The following is an 18394-nucleotide window of genomic DNA, read 5'->3' on the forward strand; positions in this document are numbered from 1 at the left end:
ATTGAACCGCATCTGCCACGTTGATGCCCACTCACCCAGCCTCAACAGATCCCTTTGGAGTTCCTCACAATCCTCTCTGGTTCTCACCACCCTGAACAATTTAGTGTCATCCGCAAACTTGGCCACTTCACTGCTCACTCCCAACTCTAAATCATTTACGAACAAGTTAAAGAGCATGGGACCCAGTACCGAGCCCTGCGGCACCCCACTGCTTACCGTCCTCCACTGCGAAGACTGCCCATTTATACTCACTCTCTGCTTCCTATTACTCAGCCAGTTTTTGATCCACAAGAGGACCTGTCCTTTTACTCCATGACTCTCAAGCTTTCTAAGGAGCCTTTGATGAGGAACTTTATCAAAAGCTTTCTGGAAGTCAAGGTAAACAACATCTATTGGGTCTCCTTTGTCCACATGTTTGTTCACCCCCTCAAAGAAATGTAACAGGTTAGTGAGGCAAGATCTTCCCTTGCAGAACCCATGCTGAGTCTTCCTCAATAACCCGTGTTCATCAATGTGCCTACTCATTCTGTCCTTGATAATGGTTTCTACCAACTTTCCCGGTATTGAAGTCAGACTGACTGGCCTGTAATTTCCTGGGTCTCCTCTGGAACCTTTTTTAAAGATGGGGGTGACATTTGCTACCTTCCAGTCCTCAGGAACGGAGGCAGATTTCAATGAAAGATTACAGATTTTTGTTAGAAGATCCACAAGTTCAACTTTGAGTTCTTTCAAAACTCTCGGATGTATGCCATCCGGACCCGGTGACTTATTAGTTTTTAATTTGTCTATCAGTTGTAGGACCTCCTCTTTTGTCACCTCAATCTGACTCAGGTCTTTCAATACCCCTTCCAAAATTAGTGGTTCTGGGGCGGGCAAAAAGTTCTCATCTTCCACAGTGAAGACGGAGGCAAAAAATTCATTTAGCTTCTCAGCCATTTCCCTATCCTCCTTCAGTAATCCTTTTACCCCATGGTCATCCAAGGGCCCCACTGCCTCCCTGGCTGGTTACCTACTTCTAATATATTTGAAGAAAGTTTTATTGTTGGTTTTTATGTTTTTTGCAATATGCTCCTCAAAGTCCCTTTTTGCCTGCCTGATCACAGTCTTGCATTTGATTTGCCACAGCCTGTGTTCCCTTTTACTAATCTCACTTGGACTGGTTTTCCACCGCTTAAAGGAGTCCTTCTTACCTTTTACAGCTTCCATTACTTTGTTTGTTAACCACGCAGGCCTTTTCTTATGCCTGTTTGTGCCTTTCCTAACTTGTGGTATGTATTTTATCTGAGCTTCTAGGATTATAGTTTTAAATAGCATCCAAGCTTCCCCAAGGGTTTTGACCGTATGTACCTTTCCTTTCAGTTTCCTCCTCACATGCCTCCTCATCTCAGTGTATTTACCCCTTTTAAAGTTAAACGTGGTTGTGGCGGTCTTTTTGGACAACTCCCTATTTATACAAACGGTGAAATCAATAACATTATGGTCACTGCTCCCAAGTGGCGCAATCACTTTTACATCTCTCACCAAGTCTTGGGCACCCCCAAGGGGTGCAAGGACCCAAGGGCGTGCACCCCCCTCTCGTGGCTTTCTGCAAATGAAGCCAAACTGAATGATTCAAGAGAGCTTTTCTAAGCCAGCCACAGGGCAGTGCTGGACAAAAAGGTTCACACAAAGTGACTTGGCTGCATCCTCAAGGAACGGGGTCTCAATCACTGTGTTGAGCTTTGCAGTAAGTTGGTTCCTACTCCGCCTTTCGTGGGTCGCGTTAACAGCTTTGCTTTCCTTCAACCCCGTTTTCCAGACTTCTGGTCGGTCCTCCTACCCAAATTCTATTGCAGTTTATTGAAACTACTGATCGTGTGACGTCCCATTCAAGGGCGGACTAGAATTAAAGGAAACAAGGAAGATCATGCAAATCCTCCCCCCTCGGGAAAGCGCAGACGGGAGAAAGCACCGGCCGAAAGGCGAAGTCTTTGGGCAGCCCGCTCCCCCTCCCGGCACGAAGGAGTCTTCCTCCCCCGGGATCCCGCCTGGGCCTCCCTTCGACCTCCCCGGCGGAGAATTTCATTCCCCTTTGCAAAGTCAGTTCCCGCGGGCGCTAACAGACGAAAATACAAATAAGAAAATCGCCTTTTAAAAGTATTAAGCGCCCCGCCACAGGATTGCAGCAGGTCTGGACTAGAAATGGACTGCAAGGACTTACTCGAGAGCGAAGCTTCCCGGGCTCCGGCTGCAGCCGCTGCTGTTGCGCCCCCCAAGCCCTCCCTGCTCCCTTTCCCCCGATTCAAATGCAAATCCTTCCCTCTTGCTCGGCCTCTCTAGCAAACGGCTCGGCTGCCTTAACCCTGGCGGCGCTGCAGGCAAAGGAAAGGAAGGAAGGAGAGGCTTTTCCTGCCCTCCCCGTCGGGAGCAGCGCCCGGGAGACCTTGCTGGACGGGACGGGACTTCAGCCCGGCTGCGGCAGCCAGAGGCGCCCCGTGCAGCTCAGTGGGATTCCTCTGGAGTAACTCCCCGCCCAGGGCTGCGCTCCCTCCCGGGGAAACCCCTCCCCCAGGCTGCTCAGGCCTCTCCAAAAGCCGGGGTGCGTTTCTGGGTGTGAGGGGGCTGCCTTCCTCCGAGGGAAGGGGCTCGAAGATGGCCTGGGCAACCTGTGTTCCTGCCCATCTCCCAAGCCCCTTCCCCTCGCGGTTTCCCCTTGCAGGCGCTGTGGGACAAGACTTATAGGAACTAGGCACCTTTGGGGGGGGGGGGCAAGTGGTGGGCACCCACTGGCACTGAAATGCCTTGGATGGCTGCCGTGTTCCCCTACAGGTTTCTCAGCCTTGTGGTTCGTGGAGTCAGATTTGTATCCATTTCTCCCTGGGCATCGGGGCTGCCTGTCCTGTTTGCAGACAGCCGAAGGGCCTTGTTGGCATTTGATGGCATATACTGGGGTGGCCAAACTTGCTTAGCGTGAGAGCCACATAGAATAAACATCCAATGTTTGAGAGCCACAAGACAGGAATATCAAGGTGTTTGAGAGCCACAAGGAAGGAAGTAGATGGGAAGCGGGAGGGAGAGGTGGAAAGAAAGTAGCTTTAAATGCATTCTCCTTCTAGAAGCTGGCCAACAGGGTAGTGGGGGCTTTGAGAGCCACACAATATATATGAAAGAACCACGTGTGGCTCCTGAACCACAGTTTGGCCACCCCTGACATATACTATGCTAGAAGATGAGCAAGTGAATGAGCCGGAGATGCTGTAGTTGGTGTTGTTGGGTCCAGGGATTGTGTTCCTTGGGTGTCTGTGGCAGCAAAGGTGGCATTGGGGTTTATTGTAAGCTCTGGTACCAGTGTCCATGTTCAACTAAGATGTTGTGTTATTGCGGGTGAGTTGTTTGAGGCTGCGGGGTGAGATGCTTTGTCTGTGCACAATGAAAAGTTTGCTTCATACTGTTTGTGAAAGAGAACTGTCATTGTCCAGTAGTTTGTTTAATTATAATGAGGCATTATAAGTCGCTATGAGACTCCAAGAGGAGGGCATGGTATAAATCCAATCTCTCCTCCTCCTTCTTCTTCTTCTAATGCCTAATTCTCAAGGCCAACCTGCTGACCTATCAGCCTTGGTTCCACCACCTTGCATTAGTCTCTCAGCACAAATACCTGGTCTTTTCCAGCACAGGGGCTGATTCAGGCCATCTCTATGGGAAACGCAGAACTGATCAGCAGTCTGTGTGGAGGCCAGCCTGAGTTTACCTCCCCTCTTGGTTCCGTGGTAGCTTTCAGAAATGTCAATAATTGTTTGGAGCTTCGGTTTTTAAGTTCAGACTGTCTCAGGAGTCATTCTTATGTGACACCATTTGTACTGACAGCAGCTACAGTATACCATTTAGAGCAAGGGTTTCAACCATGTGGCCTTGGGGCTGAATCAGGCCCGGAGTGCTCCTGTCAGTCCCCTGAACAATAGGCTGTTGCCTGCTTCGTTCTCCTTCTCTCTTGCTTCCTTCTGTATCACAGTTTGCTTTGCCAGGGTTGCTCAATCACACAGGTGCTACAGAGCAAAACCTCTCTTTTCTCCATTGGCTGAGGCTCCACCCTTGGGGAGGAGGGAGAACTTGCTTTGCCAGGTTTTTTTCAATCGCACAGCAGAGCTACTGAACCAAGCTTCTCTTCCTCCTATTGGGTGAGGCTCCTCCCCTTCCTGGTCCCCTGGGGAAGGAAGAAAGGAAAGAGCTAGGGCTTCCTTTGCCCAGTTCCCTGGATTGCACAAGGGAGATACAAAGAAAGCACTGTTAAGACCAATGAGAGCTATCGTTTTAAGCATGTTTTAAGGTTGGTTTTTTAAAATAAAAATCATTAATTTTGTTTGTCGGAGTCCTCTAAAAAGTTTAGATCTTTGCTACCTGGCATTACATTACATGACACACACAGCCCAGCCCAACAAAGTCTCATTTATGTCAGTTCCAGCCCTCGTAACAAGCAAGTTTGACATCCCTGATTTAGACCATCAGGCTAGGATCTGGGAACGCCAAGTTCAAATGCCATTCTGCCAGAAAACTAGCTTCTGACTTTGGGTCCAATTTGCATTCTCTCAACCTTATGAAATATCATAAGACACTTGTGTTGGGGGGTTATATGGGATACAGAAAAACTCCATACTAATTGATTTAAAGGACATCTTATGTTTCTACTTAAAAAAGAAGCCCCGTGGGACTTTGACATGCTGTGACAATTTCACCCACTCTCAGGATTCCCTTCATCTTCTTCTCTGCTGAACACCCACCCCTTTTCTTTCTTTTCCCCAACTACACATAAAAGGATGCCACAAAACGCACGTGAGGGGCGGCGAAAGCAGTGACTCCATACTAATTGATTTAAAGGACATCTTACGTTTGCCAGGGTTGCAAGTCTTTCAACACTCTCAAGCATCCGGATGCCTTCTCCCCTGTGTGCATTCTTTGGAGCTTCTAAAGAGTTCCACTCTGACTGAATCTCTTCCCACACTCTTAAGCATTCAAAAGCTTTCTCCCCGAGTACATTCTCTTATGAGGGCTGCCCCTGTGCCAAACTTGGAAACTGCAGCTAGTGCAGAATGCAGCGGCCAGACTGTTAATGGGCCAACCTCGGTGGGAACGTGTGCAGCCCAGGCTGCGGAAATTGCACTGGCTGCCAATTGTATACCGAGTTCATTACAAGGTGCTTGTTATTACCTTTAAAGCCTTATATGGCCGAGGACCTGCTACCTTAGGGACCGCATCTCTCCATATGTTCCCCAGAGAGTACTACGATCTAGTTCACAAAATCTTCTAGAAGTACCTGGGCCAAAGGAGGCCAAATTAAAAACAACTAGAGAACAGGCCTTTTCTATAAAGGCACCCCAATGGTGTAACCAGCTGCCAGAAGAGGTGCAGGCCCTACGGGATTTTAATCAATTCCGTAGGGCGTGCAAAACCGCCCTCTTCCAACTAGCCTTCTAAGATGGAACCTGGCATAAACATCACACCATTTTTAGCACAACTGAGATAGCACCACTAAATTATACTGTTTTAGACTGTTTTTAGATTATTTAATGTTTAATTGTGAATTGTATGTAACTGCATTATCCGGTTTATAGTTACATCATGGCTTATGCCGTGACCTGTAAGCCGCCCTGAGCCTGCCTTGGCGGGGAGAGCGGGGTATAAATAAAAATGTATTATTATTATTATTATTATTATTATTATTATTATTATTATTATTATTATTATGTTTTTGAAGACTGACTTTCTGCCAGAAAACTGGCTTCTGACCTTGGGCCTATTGCATTCTATCAACCTTATGAGATATAGCAAGTCTGTGTTGGGGAGTTAAATGGGGTATAGATTAACTCCATACTCATTGTCTTAAAGGGTATCTTATGTTTCCACTTCAAACAGGATCAACGTGGGGCTTTTGCATGCTGTGACAATTTCCCCCACTCTCAGGATTCCCTTTGTCGTCTTCTCTGCTGAACACTCACCCCCTTTTCTTTCTTTTCTCCACCTACACTTGAAAAGATGCCACAAACTGCAGGTCTGGGGAGGGTGGAGGGAGAGCAGTGTGATGATGCGTTAAGGATAATCTTCCTGAAGTTGGCATTAGGAAATTTTGGCGTTTGAATTACCCCCCTTCAGGTTTTTGCTTCTAAACTTCTATGTTTGGCCAACGTATTGTCGCTTATATATGAGAGAAGTGACAGTTTATAGCACATGCGGTGAAAGTGAAACTGGTGCTAGAGGCTAGATCATCTAAATGACAGTAGGTGGCTGGGTGCCAGAGATTGCATCAGCCAGAAGCACAGTCAGCATGACACAGCAAGATGCTAATTGGTTACTCAATGTATAAATGTACAAAGACACTTTGGTATGTGTGGGTTAAGGAAGTTGGAGAGCAGCGGAGCATACTGTCAGAGTGGAGAGTGAATGGTGTGTAAATAAATGTATATAGTGGTTTTACAGCTACTGTGTGCAACCTTCATTCTTGCGTCACTAAGGATCACCCTCTTAAACTCTAAGCGCATCGACAGGGTTATGGGCCCAGTACGCTTCCGCTGCGCCTAGAAGTTCTGAGATACGTGGTGAAGAAAGGACGCTGAGGTGCTCCAGAGGCTGCCTAGGAGGTGAGACCAGCAGTGGCTGAACGAAGGAGTCTGAGCAGGATGGCTACAGCAGCAGCTACTGTGCTGGTGGAGAAACTCACCACTACCAACTACAACACATGGTCATTGAGGTTAGAGCATTTCCTGAAGAGAGAGGGGCTTTGGGACTGTGTGTCAGCTCCTCCCGCTGATCCCACGCCGGCGGAAACCGTTCAAAACCAAAAGGCTCTAGCCACTATCATTCTAAGTGTCTCAGATGACCAGCTGGTGCATGTCCATGGGCACCAGACAGCTAAAGCGGCTTGGGAAGCTCTCAAGGCCGTGTATGTACAGAAATCAGCACGTTCGCTGATATCCCTGACTCGGAGGCTCTACAGGAAACGTTTGCTGGCCGGGGTCGATGAGGGACCACCTCGACGGTATGTCTGTTTGTTTCCAAGAGCTAGAGGCGAGAGGGAAAGCGGTGGCTGAGGAAGATAAAGTCTACTTAATATTGAGTTCTCTGGACGAGAGATATGATATGCTGGTGATAGCGTTTGAAGGGCAAGATGCCGACAAGCTGACGTTGCCTTACGTGACCAGCAAACTTTTGGCTGAGGAGCAAAGGCAGCTGGAAAGCAAGAAGGAGCAGGCTGACCTCAAGGAGAAGCAGAAGTCTGTGGGAGCTGTTTCCAGCTGGCAGGCGAAGGAGGAGGAGAGAGCCTTGCAAGTGCGGAAGAAGCACTGTTATCTGTGTAACCACTTCGGGCATTTGCAGAGAAGGTGTCCTCAACAGCAACAGAGAAAGAGCCGGCAGCAGTCTTCAAGGACACAGGCAACTCTGGTGAGAACTGGCCCCGGGCTGCAGAGTGTGCAGTGGATCGTTGACTCTGGGGCTACGCAGATTTTTTGCTGCAAGCAAGACCAGCTGCAGGACAGCAGACCGGCTAATCAAAAAACAGTAAGCTTGGCTGATGGCCGGGAGGCTGACGTACTTTGCCAAGGCACGGTCCATTTTCCTGGACTTAATCATACTTTCAGGAATGTGCTGTGTGTGCCAGAGCTAGAGACTAATTTGTTAAGCGTCTCGGTCCTGGCAACAGCTGGGTTCACAGTGGTGTTTGATGATAAGGGCTGTGAAATCTTGAAAGAGGGTAAAAGGCTGGCTAAGGGAATATTAAAAGCTAATGTTTATGAGCTTGGGCAGACAGTGGGGAAGGCACAAACGGTGTGGAATAAACAACCATACAGCAGGTGCATTCACCGTTTGCACAGAAGGCTCGGCCATGCCAGCTATAATACTATAAACAAAACCCTGGAAATATTGGAAGGGGAAAAGGTGGACAAATGCAATGGTTTTCTAGACTGTAATGTTTGTAAAGAAGCCAAATCAAAATCATTTCCAGCTTCTAAGAGGAGTGAGCGTGTGTCTGTGAGACCGCTCCAATTAGTCCACGCAGACGTTGTGGGGCCGTATGCACCCAGTGTTTCTAAAAATAGATTTGGCTTGGTTTTGGTGGATGATTACAGCAGGTTTGCGTGGGTGTATGCAATCAAGCATAAAAGTGATGTTTCCTACATTTAAGTGCTGGGCAAAGAGAGTGCAGAAGCAATTAAATGCTAAGATAGCCGCACTCCAGACAGACCAAGGAGGTGAATTTTTAAGCAAAGACTTTGCCAGCTATCTGAAACAAGAGGGCATAAATCACAGGGTTGCCAACGTCTCCTCTCTGTGGGAGAACGGGGTGATAGAGCGCAGAGCAGGTGTTCTCCAGGGGATGTGCCACGCTTTACTGGAGGACAGTGGATTAAAGCTGGCATATTGGGGAGAAGCATTGAAAACGTCCTGTTATATAACTAACAGGTTGTGGACTGAAGCTCTGAACGATATACCCTATAGAGTCCTATATGGCAAGAAGCCCAGACTGGACTACCTTAGGATCTTTGGGTCTAAGGTATGGGTGAACATTCCTCTAGACAAGAGGAGGAAGGGTGGTGCTAGAGCCAGGAAACTAGTGTTTGTGGGCTATCAAAACGGCATGAAGCCCTACAGGTTTGTGGATGGGAATGATGTCATAAAACTAAGCCGATCAGTATCGTTTTGTGAGGATGAAAATTGGTCTGATATGCATGCAAATGAAATGCCCAAGGAAGCTGAACTGCAGCTGTCTCTGAAAAGTGAGGAGGGGCAAAAGCCAGAAAGTAAGCAAGTTCCCTCACTGAAACAGGAGGAGGAAGGTGCAGGCAGTTCAGGCAGGATTGAGCAGGAGAGCTCTGTAAAAGGTGAACCAGCTGAGATCAGGGTCTCTGCAAGGGAAAATAAAGGTGTACCGCCAAAGAGGTACGGCTATGATAATGAGATACATTATCTGGGCAATGGAGGTTATCTGCCTAGTGGAGAGCCCAGGTGTTATCAGAGTGCACTGGATTTAAACTTTGGTACATCTTCCACTGTGGGAGAGGGAGGCTATATATATGATGATGAACCCAAAAATTATCCAAGTGTATTGGAATTGCTGTATGGTAAATCTTCCAAAGAAGAGGGAGAGACATAAGCTAACAGCCTGGAAGAGAGGCTTTAAACAGTAACTAAATGGAAAGGGTTCAATGTGTAAATAAAGATATGCTAGTAATGCTAAAAAAGGAATGAATGTAACATCAAAGACAAAACTGGCTGCCCCAAAATGTATTAAACTGAAACTGTAAAATGTGATTGTTAAGCAGAAATGTGATGAAATTCCAAACTGTAACTGTTGAAACAAATTGTAAAAACTCAAAGCTGCAAAATGTGTGTGCTGAAAATCAGCGTGCATCTATACTAAACAAGGTACGGTAATGTTCTGGCTGAACAAGCCAAAGAGATAACAGAGTAATGAGCCTGGAGGAGGCTATCTAATAGATAAGAATGTGCTTGCAAGGAAATTAGCAAGCAGAGCTAAATGGGTGTGTGCCAGCACAGAGTTTCAGAGGCTGAATACTGAACTGTGACAATTGTAAATATGAAAGAAATGTAACCAATGTGTTAATGTTAATATGGAAACAATATGAATATGTAATATTGTAATGGATTGCAGCATGAGCTTAAAAACTGAGGAGGGGTGTCGCTTATATATGAGAAAAGTGACAGTTTATAGCACATGCGGTGAAAGTGAAACTGGTGCTAGAGGCTAGATCATCTAAATGACAGTAGGTGGCTGGGTGCCAGAGGTTGCATCAGCCAGAAGCACAGTCAGCATGACACAGCAAGATGCTGATTGGTTTCTCAATGTATAAATGTACAAAGACACTTTGGTATGTGTGGGTTAAGGAAGTTGGAGAGCAGCGGAGCATATTGTCGGAGTGGAGAGTGAATGGTGTGTAAATAAATGTATACAGTGGTTTTACAGCTACTGTGTGCAACCTTCATTCTTGCGTCACTAAGGATCACCCTCTTAAACTCTAAGCGCATCGACACGTATCTCTGTGAACAGTTTTTCTTTAATAAATACCCATAAATCAAAAGTATGTTCTCAGTGTAAAGATACACTTCTAAACAGGATACTCAAGATAGCTACAGCACAGACATTGACTTCAGATTCTGATGCAATAATTCAGAGCAAGAGGTGTAAATTATAAAAGCTAGCTACATAAAGGAAGTACTATTAATCTTTTAAGCATGTTTGTAATTTTGGTTTTAAAAAATGATTAATTAGGTTTTCCTGTGTTTATATGTCAGAGACTTGGCATAACATTTTATGGCATGCATGGCCCAGCCTGACAAGGTGACATTTAGGACAGATCTGGCCTCATAACAAATAAGTTCGACACCTCTGGGCGAAGCAGTTTAATGATTTCTCCTTGTGTGGGCTCTTTGATGACTTTGAAGATGGCCACAATGATGGAATCTCTTCCTACACTCTCAGCATTCAGAAGGTTTCTCCCTTGTGTGCATTCTTTGGTGCTTCTGAAGATGGCCTTTCAGTCTGAATCTCTTTCCACACTCTGAGCATTCAAAAGGCTTCTCCCCTGTGTGGGTTCTTAGATGCTTTTGAAGAACGCCACTCCAACTGAATCTCTTTCCACACTCTGAGCATTCAAAAGGCTTCTCCCCTGTGTGGGTTCTAATGTGTTCTTGAAGATCACCACTTCGACTGAATCTCTTCCCACACTCTGAGCATTCAAAAGACTTCTTCCCTGTGTGGGTTCTTAGATGTTCCTGAAGATTATTACTCCGAGTGAATCTTCTCCCACACTCTGAGCATTCAAAAGGCTTCTCCCCTGTGTGAGTTCTTAGATGGCTTTTAAGACAGCTATTGTGACTGAATCTCTTCCCACACTCTGAGCATTCAAAAGGCTTCTCCCCTGTGTGGGTTCTTAGATGTTCTTGAAGATTGCCTTTCCGACTGAATCTCTTCCCACACTCTGAGCATTCAAAAAGCTTCTTCCCTGTGTGGGTTCTTAGATGTTCTTGAAGCTTGCTTCTCTGACTGAATGTCTTCCCACACTCTGAGCATTCAAAAGGCTTCTTCCCTGTGTGGGTTCTTAGATGGCTTTTAAGACAGCTATTGTGACTGAATCTCTTCCCACACTCTAAGCATTCAAAAGGCTTCTCCCCTGTGTGGGTTCTTAGATGGCTTTTAAGATGGCCACTCCGATTGAATCTCTTCCCACACTCTGAGCATTCAAAAGGCTTCTCCCCTGTGTGGGTTCTTAGATGTTCTTGAAGACTGCCATTCCGACTGAATCTCCTCCCACACTCTGAGCATTCAAATGGCTTCTCCCCTGTGTGGGTTCTTAGATGCCTTTGAAGATCGCCACTGAATCTCTTCCCACACTCTGAGCATTCAAAAGGCTTCTCCCCTGTGTGGGTTCTTAGATGTTCTTGAAGATTGCCTTTCTGATTGAATCTTTTCCCACACTCTGAACATTCCAATGGCTTCTCCACTTTGTGGGTTCTTTCATGCAGAAGGAGCTGTGATCTGTATCTGAAGTACTTTCTGCATCGGAAGCATTTATATGCCTTCATTGTAGACTGCTTTGGAAAACGGCTATTACGTTTTCCTCCCTTAGAGAACGCCATTCCAGTCTCTGAGAATATAAATAGTTTCTCTCCTGAGTGAATCCGTTGGTGTCGAACAAGGTCTAATTTCTCTGAGTAGCTCTTCCCACAGTCTGAGCAGTTGTAAGATTTCTTTCCTGTATGTATTCTTTGATGTCCACGGAGCTCTGCTCTGCAAGTCATGATCTTTGCACACTCCAGACGTTGATGGGTCTCCTCTCCACTGTGTATTCGTAAGTGGTCAGTATAATGGGATTGATCTGAGAAGTTCATTCCACAAGCCAAGCACTTGTATGTTTCCTTCACCATGCAAATTAGTTCTTGGAAATCCTCCCCTTGGCAAGGAATGGGTTGACCCCTCTTCTTGGCTTTTTGGCTTCTTTTCTTTCTCTTAGGTCCACCTTGATTTTGGAAGTTGCCTCTCAAGTCTTCATTCTTGGCTTCATCCGGCAATAGAGGACGCAGTTCCTCACCCTTCTCATTCCTCTGGTCTTCCCCGGCTGGAATAAAGAAAGTGATCCTGTTAGAAGCAACCCAAGGAGGTCTGATCTGCACCTCAATTTCCATCCACGCTCCAAATATTCCTGTGGCTTCTTCCTGCTGTATACAGAAGTGTATGATAATATACAATTTAAAAGTACATTAAACCTTCTGGATGAAAAATGATTGCTTTGGACTCCCCACCTGTGTGACTTCTTTGTTATGAAATAAGGGCTCTTTTCACACTGAAACTCTTTCTACTATACAAACAATTATATCATTTCTCTCTTGAGTTAATTGGTGCTTACAAAATGAGGGTCTTTGCAAAGCCCATGCTTTCATATTCCCTGGAGTGGATTCTCTGGTTAGGATGGGGGACTTTGTTCCTTCTCTTTTCGAATGACCTTTGTTCTTGGACTGGGATATCACGGAAACCCCCTGCTTGGCTAGGAATGGGCTTCTCCCTCCTCTTACCTGTGTGGCTTCCCTCCTGTCTCTGTGGTCCGTCTCCATCTCCCAGGTTTCCTTCAGCATCTTCATTCTTGGCTTTTCCCAAAGGGAACCCCTGGAATTCCCCAGCTGTCTCCTCTACACCTGCTGCTGGAATAAGGGAAAGAGGTTCAATCAGCACCCAAGCAAGGAGCCAGGACACCAGTCAGGCACAGCTCAAGAATGGGGCTGCATTTCTTTTATGAGATCTGCTTTTCTCCCAAACTGAGAAACTGGTTAAGTCTTATCTCCTGCAGGGTCCTTCTGAAGAGCTGTTCTTATCTTCTGCCCACGTCTCCTCTCCCTAGACAACCCATATGTATTTGAAGGGAAAAAATGGCAAAAAAATGATTCCCCCACTTTTCCCTGGAGACCAAGCCTTATGAGGAAAGGCTGAGGGACCTGGAGAAGAGGAGGTTGAAGGGGGGAGGGGACATGATTGCTCTCTTGAGGTATTTGAAGGACTGTCACTTAAAGGAGGGCAGGGAGCTGTTCCTGTTGGTAGCAGAGAAGAGGACTCGCAATCATGGGTTTAAACTAAAGGTGGGAAGGTACTGGCTGGATATTAGGAAAACCTTTTTTACAATAGTTGTTGTTCAAAAGTGGATTTGGCTCCCTAGGGAGGTAGTGAGCTCCCCCTCATGAGCAGTCTTTAAGCAGTGGCTGGACAAACACTTCTTAGGGATGGCCCCCGGCCCACATCAGGGGTTAAATAGCACACACGGCACGATGCTCTGCTGCCCCAGCCAGCTCCCTCTGAAGGAGAGAGGGCAGGGCGAGGGGCAGGCCGAGCGTTCTTGCTTGGCCTGCTCCTCACCGAGCCCTCCCTCCCCCTTTAAAGGGAGCTGGCTGGGAAGCGGCTACCTTCATGCTTCTTCCTCCGTACAGAGTCCCTTTGAAGCGGGGAAGAACGCTCATCCCACACCTCACCCAGCCCTTCCCACCCTTCAAAAGGAGCTGGTGGAGAAGTGGCCGTCCTCCGTTCCAAATGGAATGGAGGAAGGAGGATGTGGGTGGCCGCAGCCCAGCCACCTGAGTTTCTCTGGAGAGGCAGAGCGGAGGGGCGAGGGGCGGTCCAAGCAAGAACGCTCGGCCCGTTCCTAGCCCACCTCACTCCCCCTCCCCTTCAGAGGGACTCGGCTGACTGGGAAGCGGCACCCGCATGCTTCTACCACCATTCCACATTGGAACAGAGGAGGATTCATGCAGGAAACCGCTTCCCAGCTACCCTCATCAGCGGGGATGGGGAGGGGGCGCTTGCCCCCGTTCTCCGCCACCACGGCCAGGTGGCATCCTAGGCAGCTGCCTACCTGGCCCACTCCCACATGCCGGCCCTGATTATAGCCTATGGGGCAATGACTGTAAGGATCCCCATTGGCTACAACGGAGCCAGGAAAAAACCATTTTTCCCACACACCCCAATTATGCTTTTCAGTATGATTTGTAAAGTGCCTTAAAGGGGAAAGTGGGATATAAATGTCTGAATAAATAAGTAGATTGGTCAGGTGGATAATATTTAAGCAACTTCCAGTTTGTAAGGTTAGGCAGGATTGTGACAGGGATTGTTCCTCCTCTGTTATACCTGACCTGTGATGCTGGTTGTCATATTTCACTTTTAAAAAACAACGAAGTAGATTCCAAGAGCTCCCCCCCCCCACCAAGAGCCAGTATCTTTTCTAAGGCTCAGCACAGGGAAGATCTACTAATGGGTAGACCTATTCCCCAGAGGGCAGGTCTACCAATATACTGGAAATGGACAGGTAGACCGGGTCTCCAGAGGCCAGACCTACCAATATAGTGGACAATGACTGGTAGACCTGGTCTCCAGAGGCCAGGTCTACCATCACAGTGTAAAGAGTTGGGGTAGACCCAGGGCCTTTTTCAAGCAGGCCAACGCAGGCCAGCGCGAAGAAGGGACGCGGCCGCGGGCTGGAGTATCGGCCGAGCCGGGTCAACGCAGGCCGGCGGGGAGAGGAGATACGGCCACGGGCTCAAGTGGTGGTGCGGCCCGAGAGCAGATAGAGCTGTGGACTTAAGGGCACGGAACAGCCGGTAAGAGCGAGAGGCACCGTGCATGGCGGCGAGAAATAAACAACAGCAACAACAAAAAAGCCGAGACACAGCTCAATTGACCCGCTCCAACCAGAGCCAACGGAAGCTGTGGGGACGACGCGGCGGCGATCGCAGCTGGGGGTGCAAACGAAGCCGACAGCCAGACGCCCGCAACCAGGTGGCCCTGTACGGGGCAAATGGTGAATGGAGATCTGGCGAGCCGAGCACAAAGGACCAGATTGCACCCCGAGGCAGCGACGGCGGAGCTAGACCCCCTTCTGAACCAGTTCATTTGGGCTCAACCCGGGCTACTGGGGGAGGACACAGCGGGAGTCTTTAGCTCTCTTGAGCCCTCTAGCTGTTGGAGAACATCGGACTTGGGACAACGGATAGACTGTGCCAACAGAAACCAGTCGGAAGCCGAAAACACTTAAAAGCACTAGCACTTTAAGATCATAAGATCACTACCCAGACTAGTAGCTTGTCTACCACTCCTCAGGGGATGTTTATTGCCGGTAATTTAAGAGATTAAATTGTTAATTAGTTAATTAATTAGAGTTTTTTAATTGTTGGCTTGATTGATTATATATTTATTATTACTGGCAGATTAAATTGGAAGGTTAATGGGGGGTATATTTAATTATTTATTAATATGCCATAGACGATTAAAGTTTTAGCCAATCAAATTATAGAGATAGGGTTGGGGAGAGGTTTAATTTAATTAACTATAGATTACTTAATAAAGGGCCAGGCAATCTGGAATTGTGGAATAGAGGAGGGCGAGGGTGGTGAAGCTCTGGAGAAGATAACTGGGTAATAGCAGACTGACACTGGTGAAGGATCGGGTATGGAGCGGATGTCTGGCCTAGGGATTCCAGTGTTTATGGGGAGGGGAAGGTACGACGGTGGGAGCAGACAGAACTATGCGGGAAGGAGGCGGAGACAAGGTAGTGCCCGGCCCTCTTCCAGTCTGCGTCCCATCCCGAGGGTGGCAGGTAGTGGGGCCAAGAGGGAAAGCCAGTCTCCGTCATTGGTGTTATGTAATGCCAGGTCCATAAATAATAAGACCTCAATCCTTAGGGACTACCTGCTAAAGCAGGATATGGACCTGGCTTGCGTGACCGAGACCTGGGTGCGGGATGGAGAGACGGTGGCTCTCTCCCAGATGGCGCCCCCGGGTTACTCGGTCTTTCACCAATCACGGACAACTGGCCGGGGGGGTGGGGTGGTGCTATTCATACGGGAGGGTTACTCCTTCAGGGCTCTCCCGGCCCCAACGATCGAGGGCTTGGAGTGTGCCGGTTTGGCGTGGGGAGTGGGGGAGGGGTTGGCGATCTGGCTGGTGTACCGTCCGCCTAACGCACCGGCCAGCGCCTTACCAGCCCTGATGGAGGCGGTGGCGGGCTGGGCGTTGGAGTTCCCGAGGCTTATGGTCTTGGGCGACTTCAATGTCCATGCAGACGACGCAGCCTCCAATCAGGCGCTGGACCTAGTGTCTTCCATGGCGACACTAGGACTCTCCCAATTTGTTACCACTCCCACGCATCAGGCCGGACACATGTTAGACCTGATCTTTGCGTCCGGGATTTCGGTGGACGGTATCGCAGTAGAGGCGGTGCCATGGTCGGACCACCTAGCCCTCAAGGCTCGTGTGGGTGCGCCTCCTCAACCCTGTATGGGCGGCGAGCCTATTTTGGCTCGCCCGCGGAGTCAGATGGACCCTGAGCGGTTCCAGAGGGCTCTGCGGGACCCCTGGCCCCCTAGCAATTCCCTTGATGATCTGGTAGACACCTGGCATGACAGGTTATCCAGGGCCATCAACGAAATTGCACCCCGGCGTCCTCTGCGCCCTCGAAGTAGGCTGGCTCCTTGGTACACCTCGGAGCTACGCCAACTGAAACAGGGTCTCAGACGACTAGAGAGGCGGTGGCGGCATACTCGTGACGAAGCGTCGAGAACATCCTATAGAATGTTTATGAAGTCTTATGAGATGGCAGTCAAAGCCGCAAAGAAGGATTACTTTGCGGCTAGGATTGCATCTGCAAATTCGCGCCCAGCACAATTATTTAAGATAATTGAAAATTTGACCACTCTGCCTCAAGGCAGACCAAACATAAGAGAATTGGAAATAGGCTTTTGCGAACTTTTTTGCAGATAAAATCTCGTCGCTCCGCCAGGACTTTTCTGCCACATTGAATGCAGTAGATGAACCCGGGGCTCCGTGCCTGTCTCCGGATGTTATCTTGGATCACTTTGACGCGCTTAGTCTTGGGGAAGTCGACGAAGTCCTCTCAACTGTACGCCCTACAACTTGTGACCTTGACCCATGCCCCTCCTGGCTAATTAAATCCTGCCAGAGGGAGCTTAGATATCCTATACGGGATATCGTAAATAGATCCCTCTTGGAAGGGCAATTTCCAACATCTTTGAAAGAGGCCATGGTCCGCCCTCTCCTAAAAAAGAGTACAGCAGATCCGGCCGAATTGGCAAACTACCGACCGGTCTCGAACCTACCATTTTTAGGTAAGGTCATAGAGAGGGCGGTGGCGTTACAGTTGCAGAGTTTTTTGGATGACACTTCCGCCTTAGACCCTCACCAGTCCGGCTTTCGTCCAGGTTATGGGACGGAGACAGTGCTAGTCGCCTTGGTGGATGACCTCCAGCGGCATCTGGATCGAGGCGGCGTGGCGGTGCTGATATTGTTGGATCTGTCGGCCGCATTTGATACGGTCGATCATCAGCTACTGGCCCGCCGGCTCGCCGACGCGGGGATTGGCCTTACAGTGGCTTTCCTCCTTCCTCGAAGGACGGGGACAAAGGGTGGCCATTGGGGGGGAGCGGTCCCGGAGGCACCCACTAATATGTGGGGTGCCACAAGGGGCAGTTCTTTCCCCGATGTTGTTTAACATCTATATGCGCCCCCTTGCCCAGATTGCCCGGAGGTTTGGGCTTGGGTGCCATCAGTACGCCGATGACACCCAGCTCTATCTACTAATGGATGGCCGGCCTGGCTCCGTCCCAGAAAGCCTGGACCTAGCATTGCAAGCCGTGGCAGGTTGGCTCAGACTGAGCGGGCTGAAGTTGAATCCAACGAAGACAGAGGTCCTTTGCTTGGGTCGCGGTCCCCTGGGAAGGGAAATCCCCTTACCGGTCCTTGACGGTGTGCAGCTTAAAGCGGCACATAGGGTCAGGAGCCTGGGGGTTCTTCTGGAGCCTTCATTATCGATGGAGGCACAGATAGCGGCTGCTGCCAAGTCCGCGTTCTTTCATCTTCGACGGGCGAAGCAGTTGGCCCCCTTCCTGGAGTGCCGTGACCTAGCAATGGTGATCCATGCTACGGTCACCTCGAGACTGGACTACTGCAACGCCCTCTACATGGGGCTGCCCTTGTGTCGAACTCGGCGGCTGCAGCTGGTGCAGAACGCGGCGGCTAGGCTGTTGCTGGGGCTCCCAAGATGGGAGCACATACAGCCGGGGCTGCGCGGGCTGCACTGGCTGCCAGTGGTATACCGAGTTCGGTACAAAGTGCTGGTAATTACCTTTAAAGCCCTATATGGCCGAGGACCTACCTACCTGAGGGACCGTCTCTCCCCACACGAGCCCCAGAGGGCACTGAGGTCATCTGGGAAAAACCAGTTGAATATCCCTGGGCCAAGGGAGGCCAGACTGAAGGCCACCCGGGACCGGGCCTTCTCTATCGCCGCTCCAATGCTATGGAACCAACTCCCTGAGGAGGTGAGGGCCCTAAAATGTTTAGATCAATTTC

At 48.8% G+C, this 18394-nt stretch overlaps 1 protein-coding gene across 1 annotated transcript; it reads right to left on the minus strand.

Annotated features, from left to right (window-relative positions):
• Positions 1 to 10392: 10392 nt before the first annotated feature.
• Positions 10393 to 14652, minus strand: LOC132571761 (zinc finger protein 883-like). The gene is given in 3 exon segments (XM_060238555.1): positions 10393 to 12107; positions 12562 to 12687; positions 14472 to 14652. Coding segments are annotated over 3 exon segments (2022 nt in total).
• Positions 14653 to 18394: the final 3742 nt, after the last annotated feature.

The sequence above is a fragment of the Heteronotia binoei genome, chromosome 5 (assembly GCF_032191835.1).
Source record: "Heteronotia binoei isolate CCM8104 ecotype False Entrance Well chromosome 5, APGP_CSIRO_Hbin_v1, whole genome shotgun sequence".
Taxonomy (NCBI): Eukaryota; Metazoa; Chordata; class Lepidosauria; order Squamata; family Gekkonidae; genus Heteronotia; species Heteronotia binoei.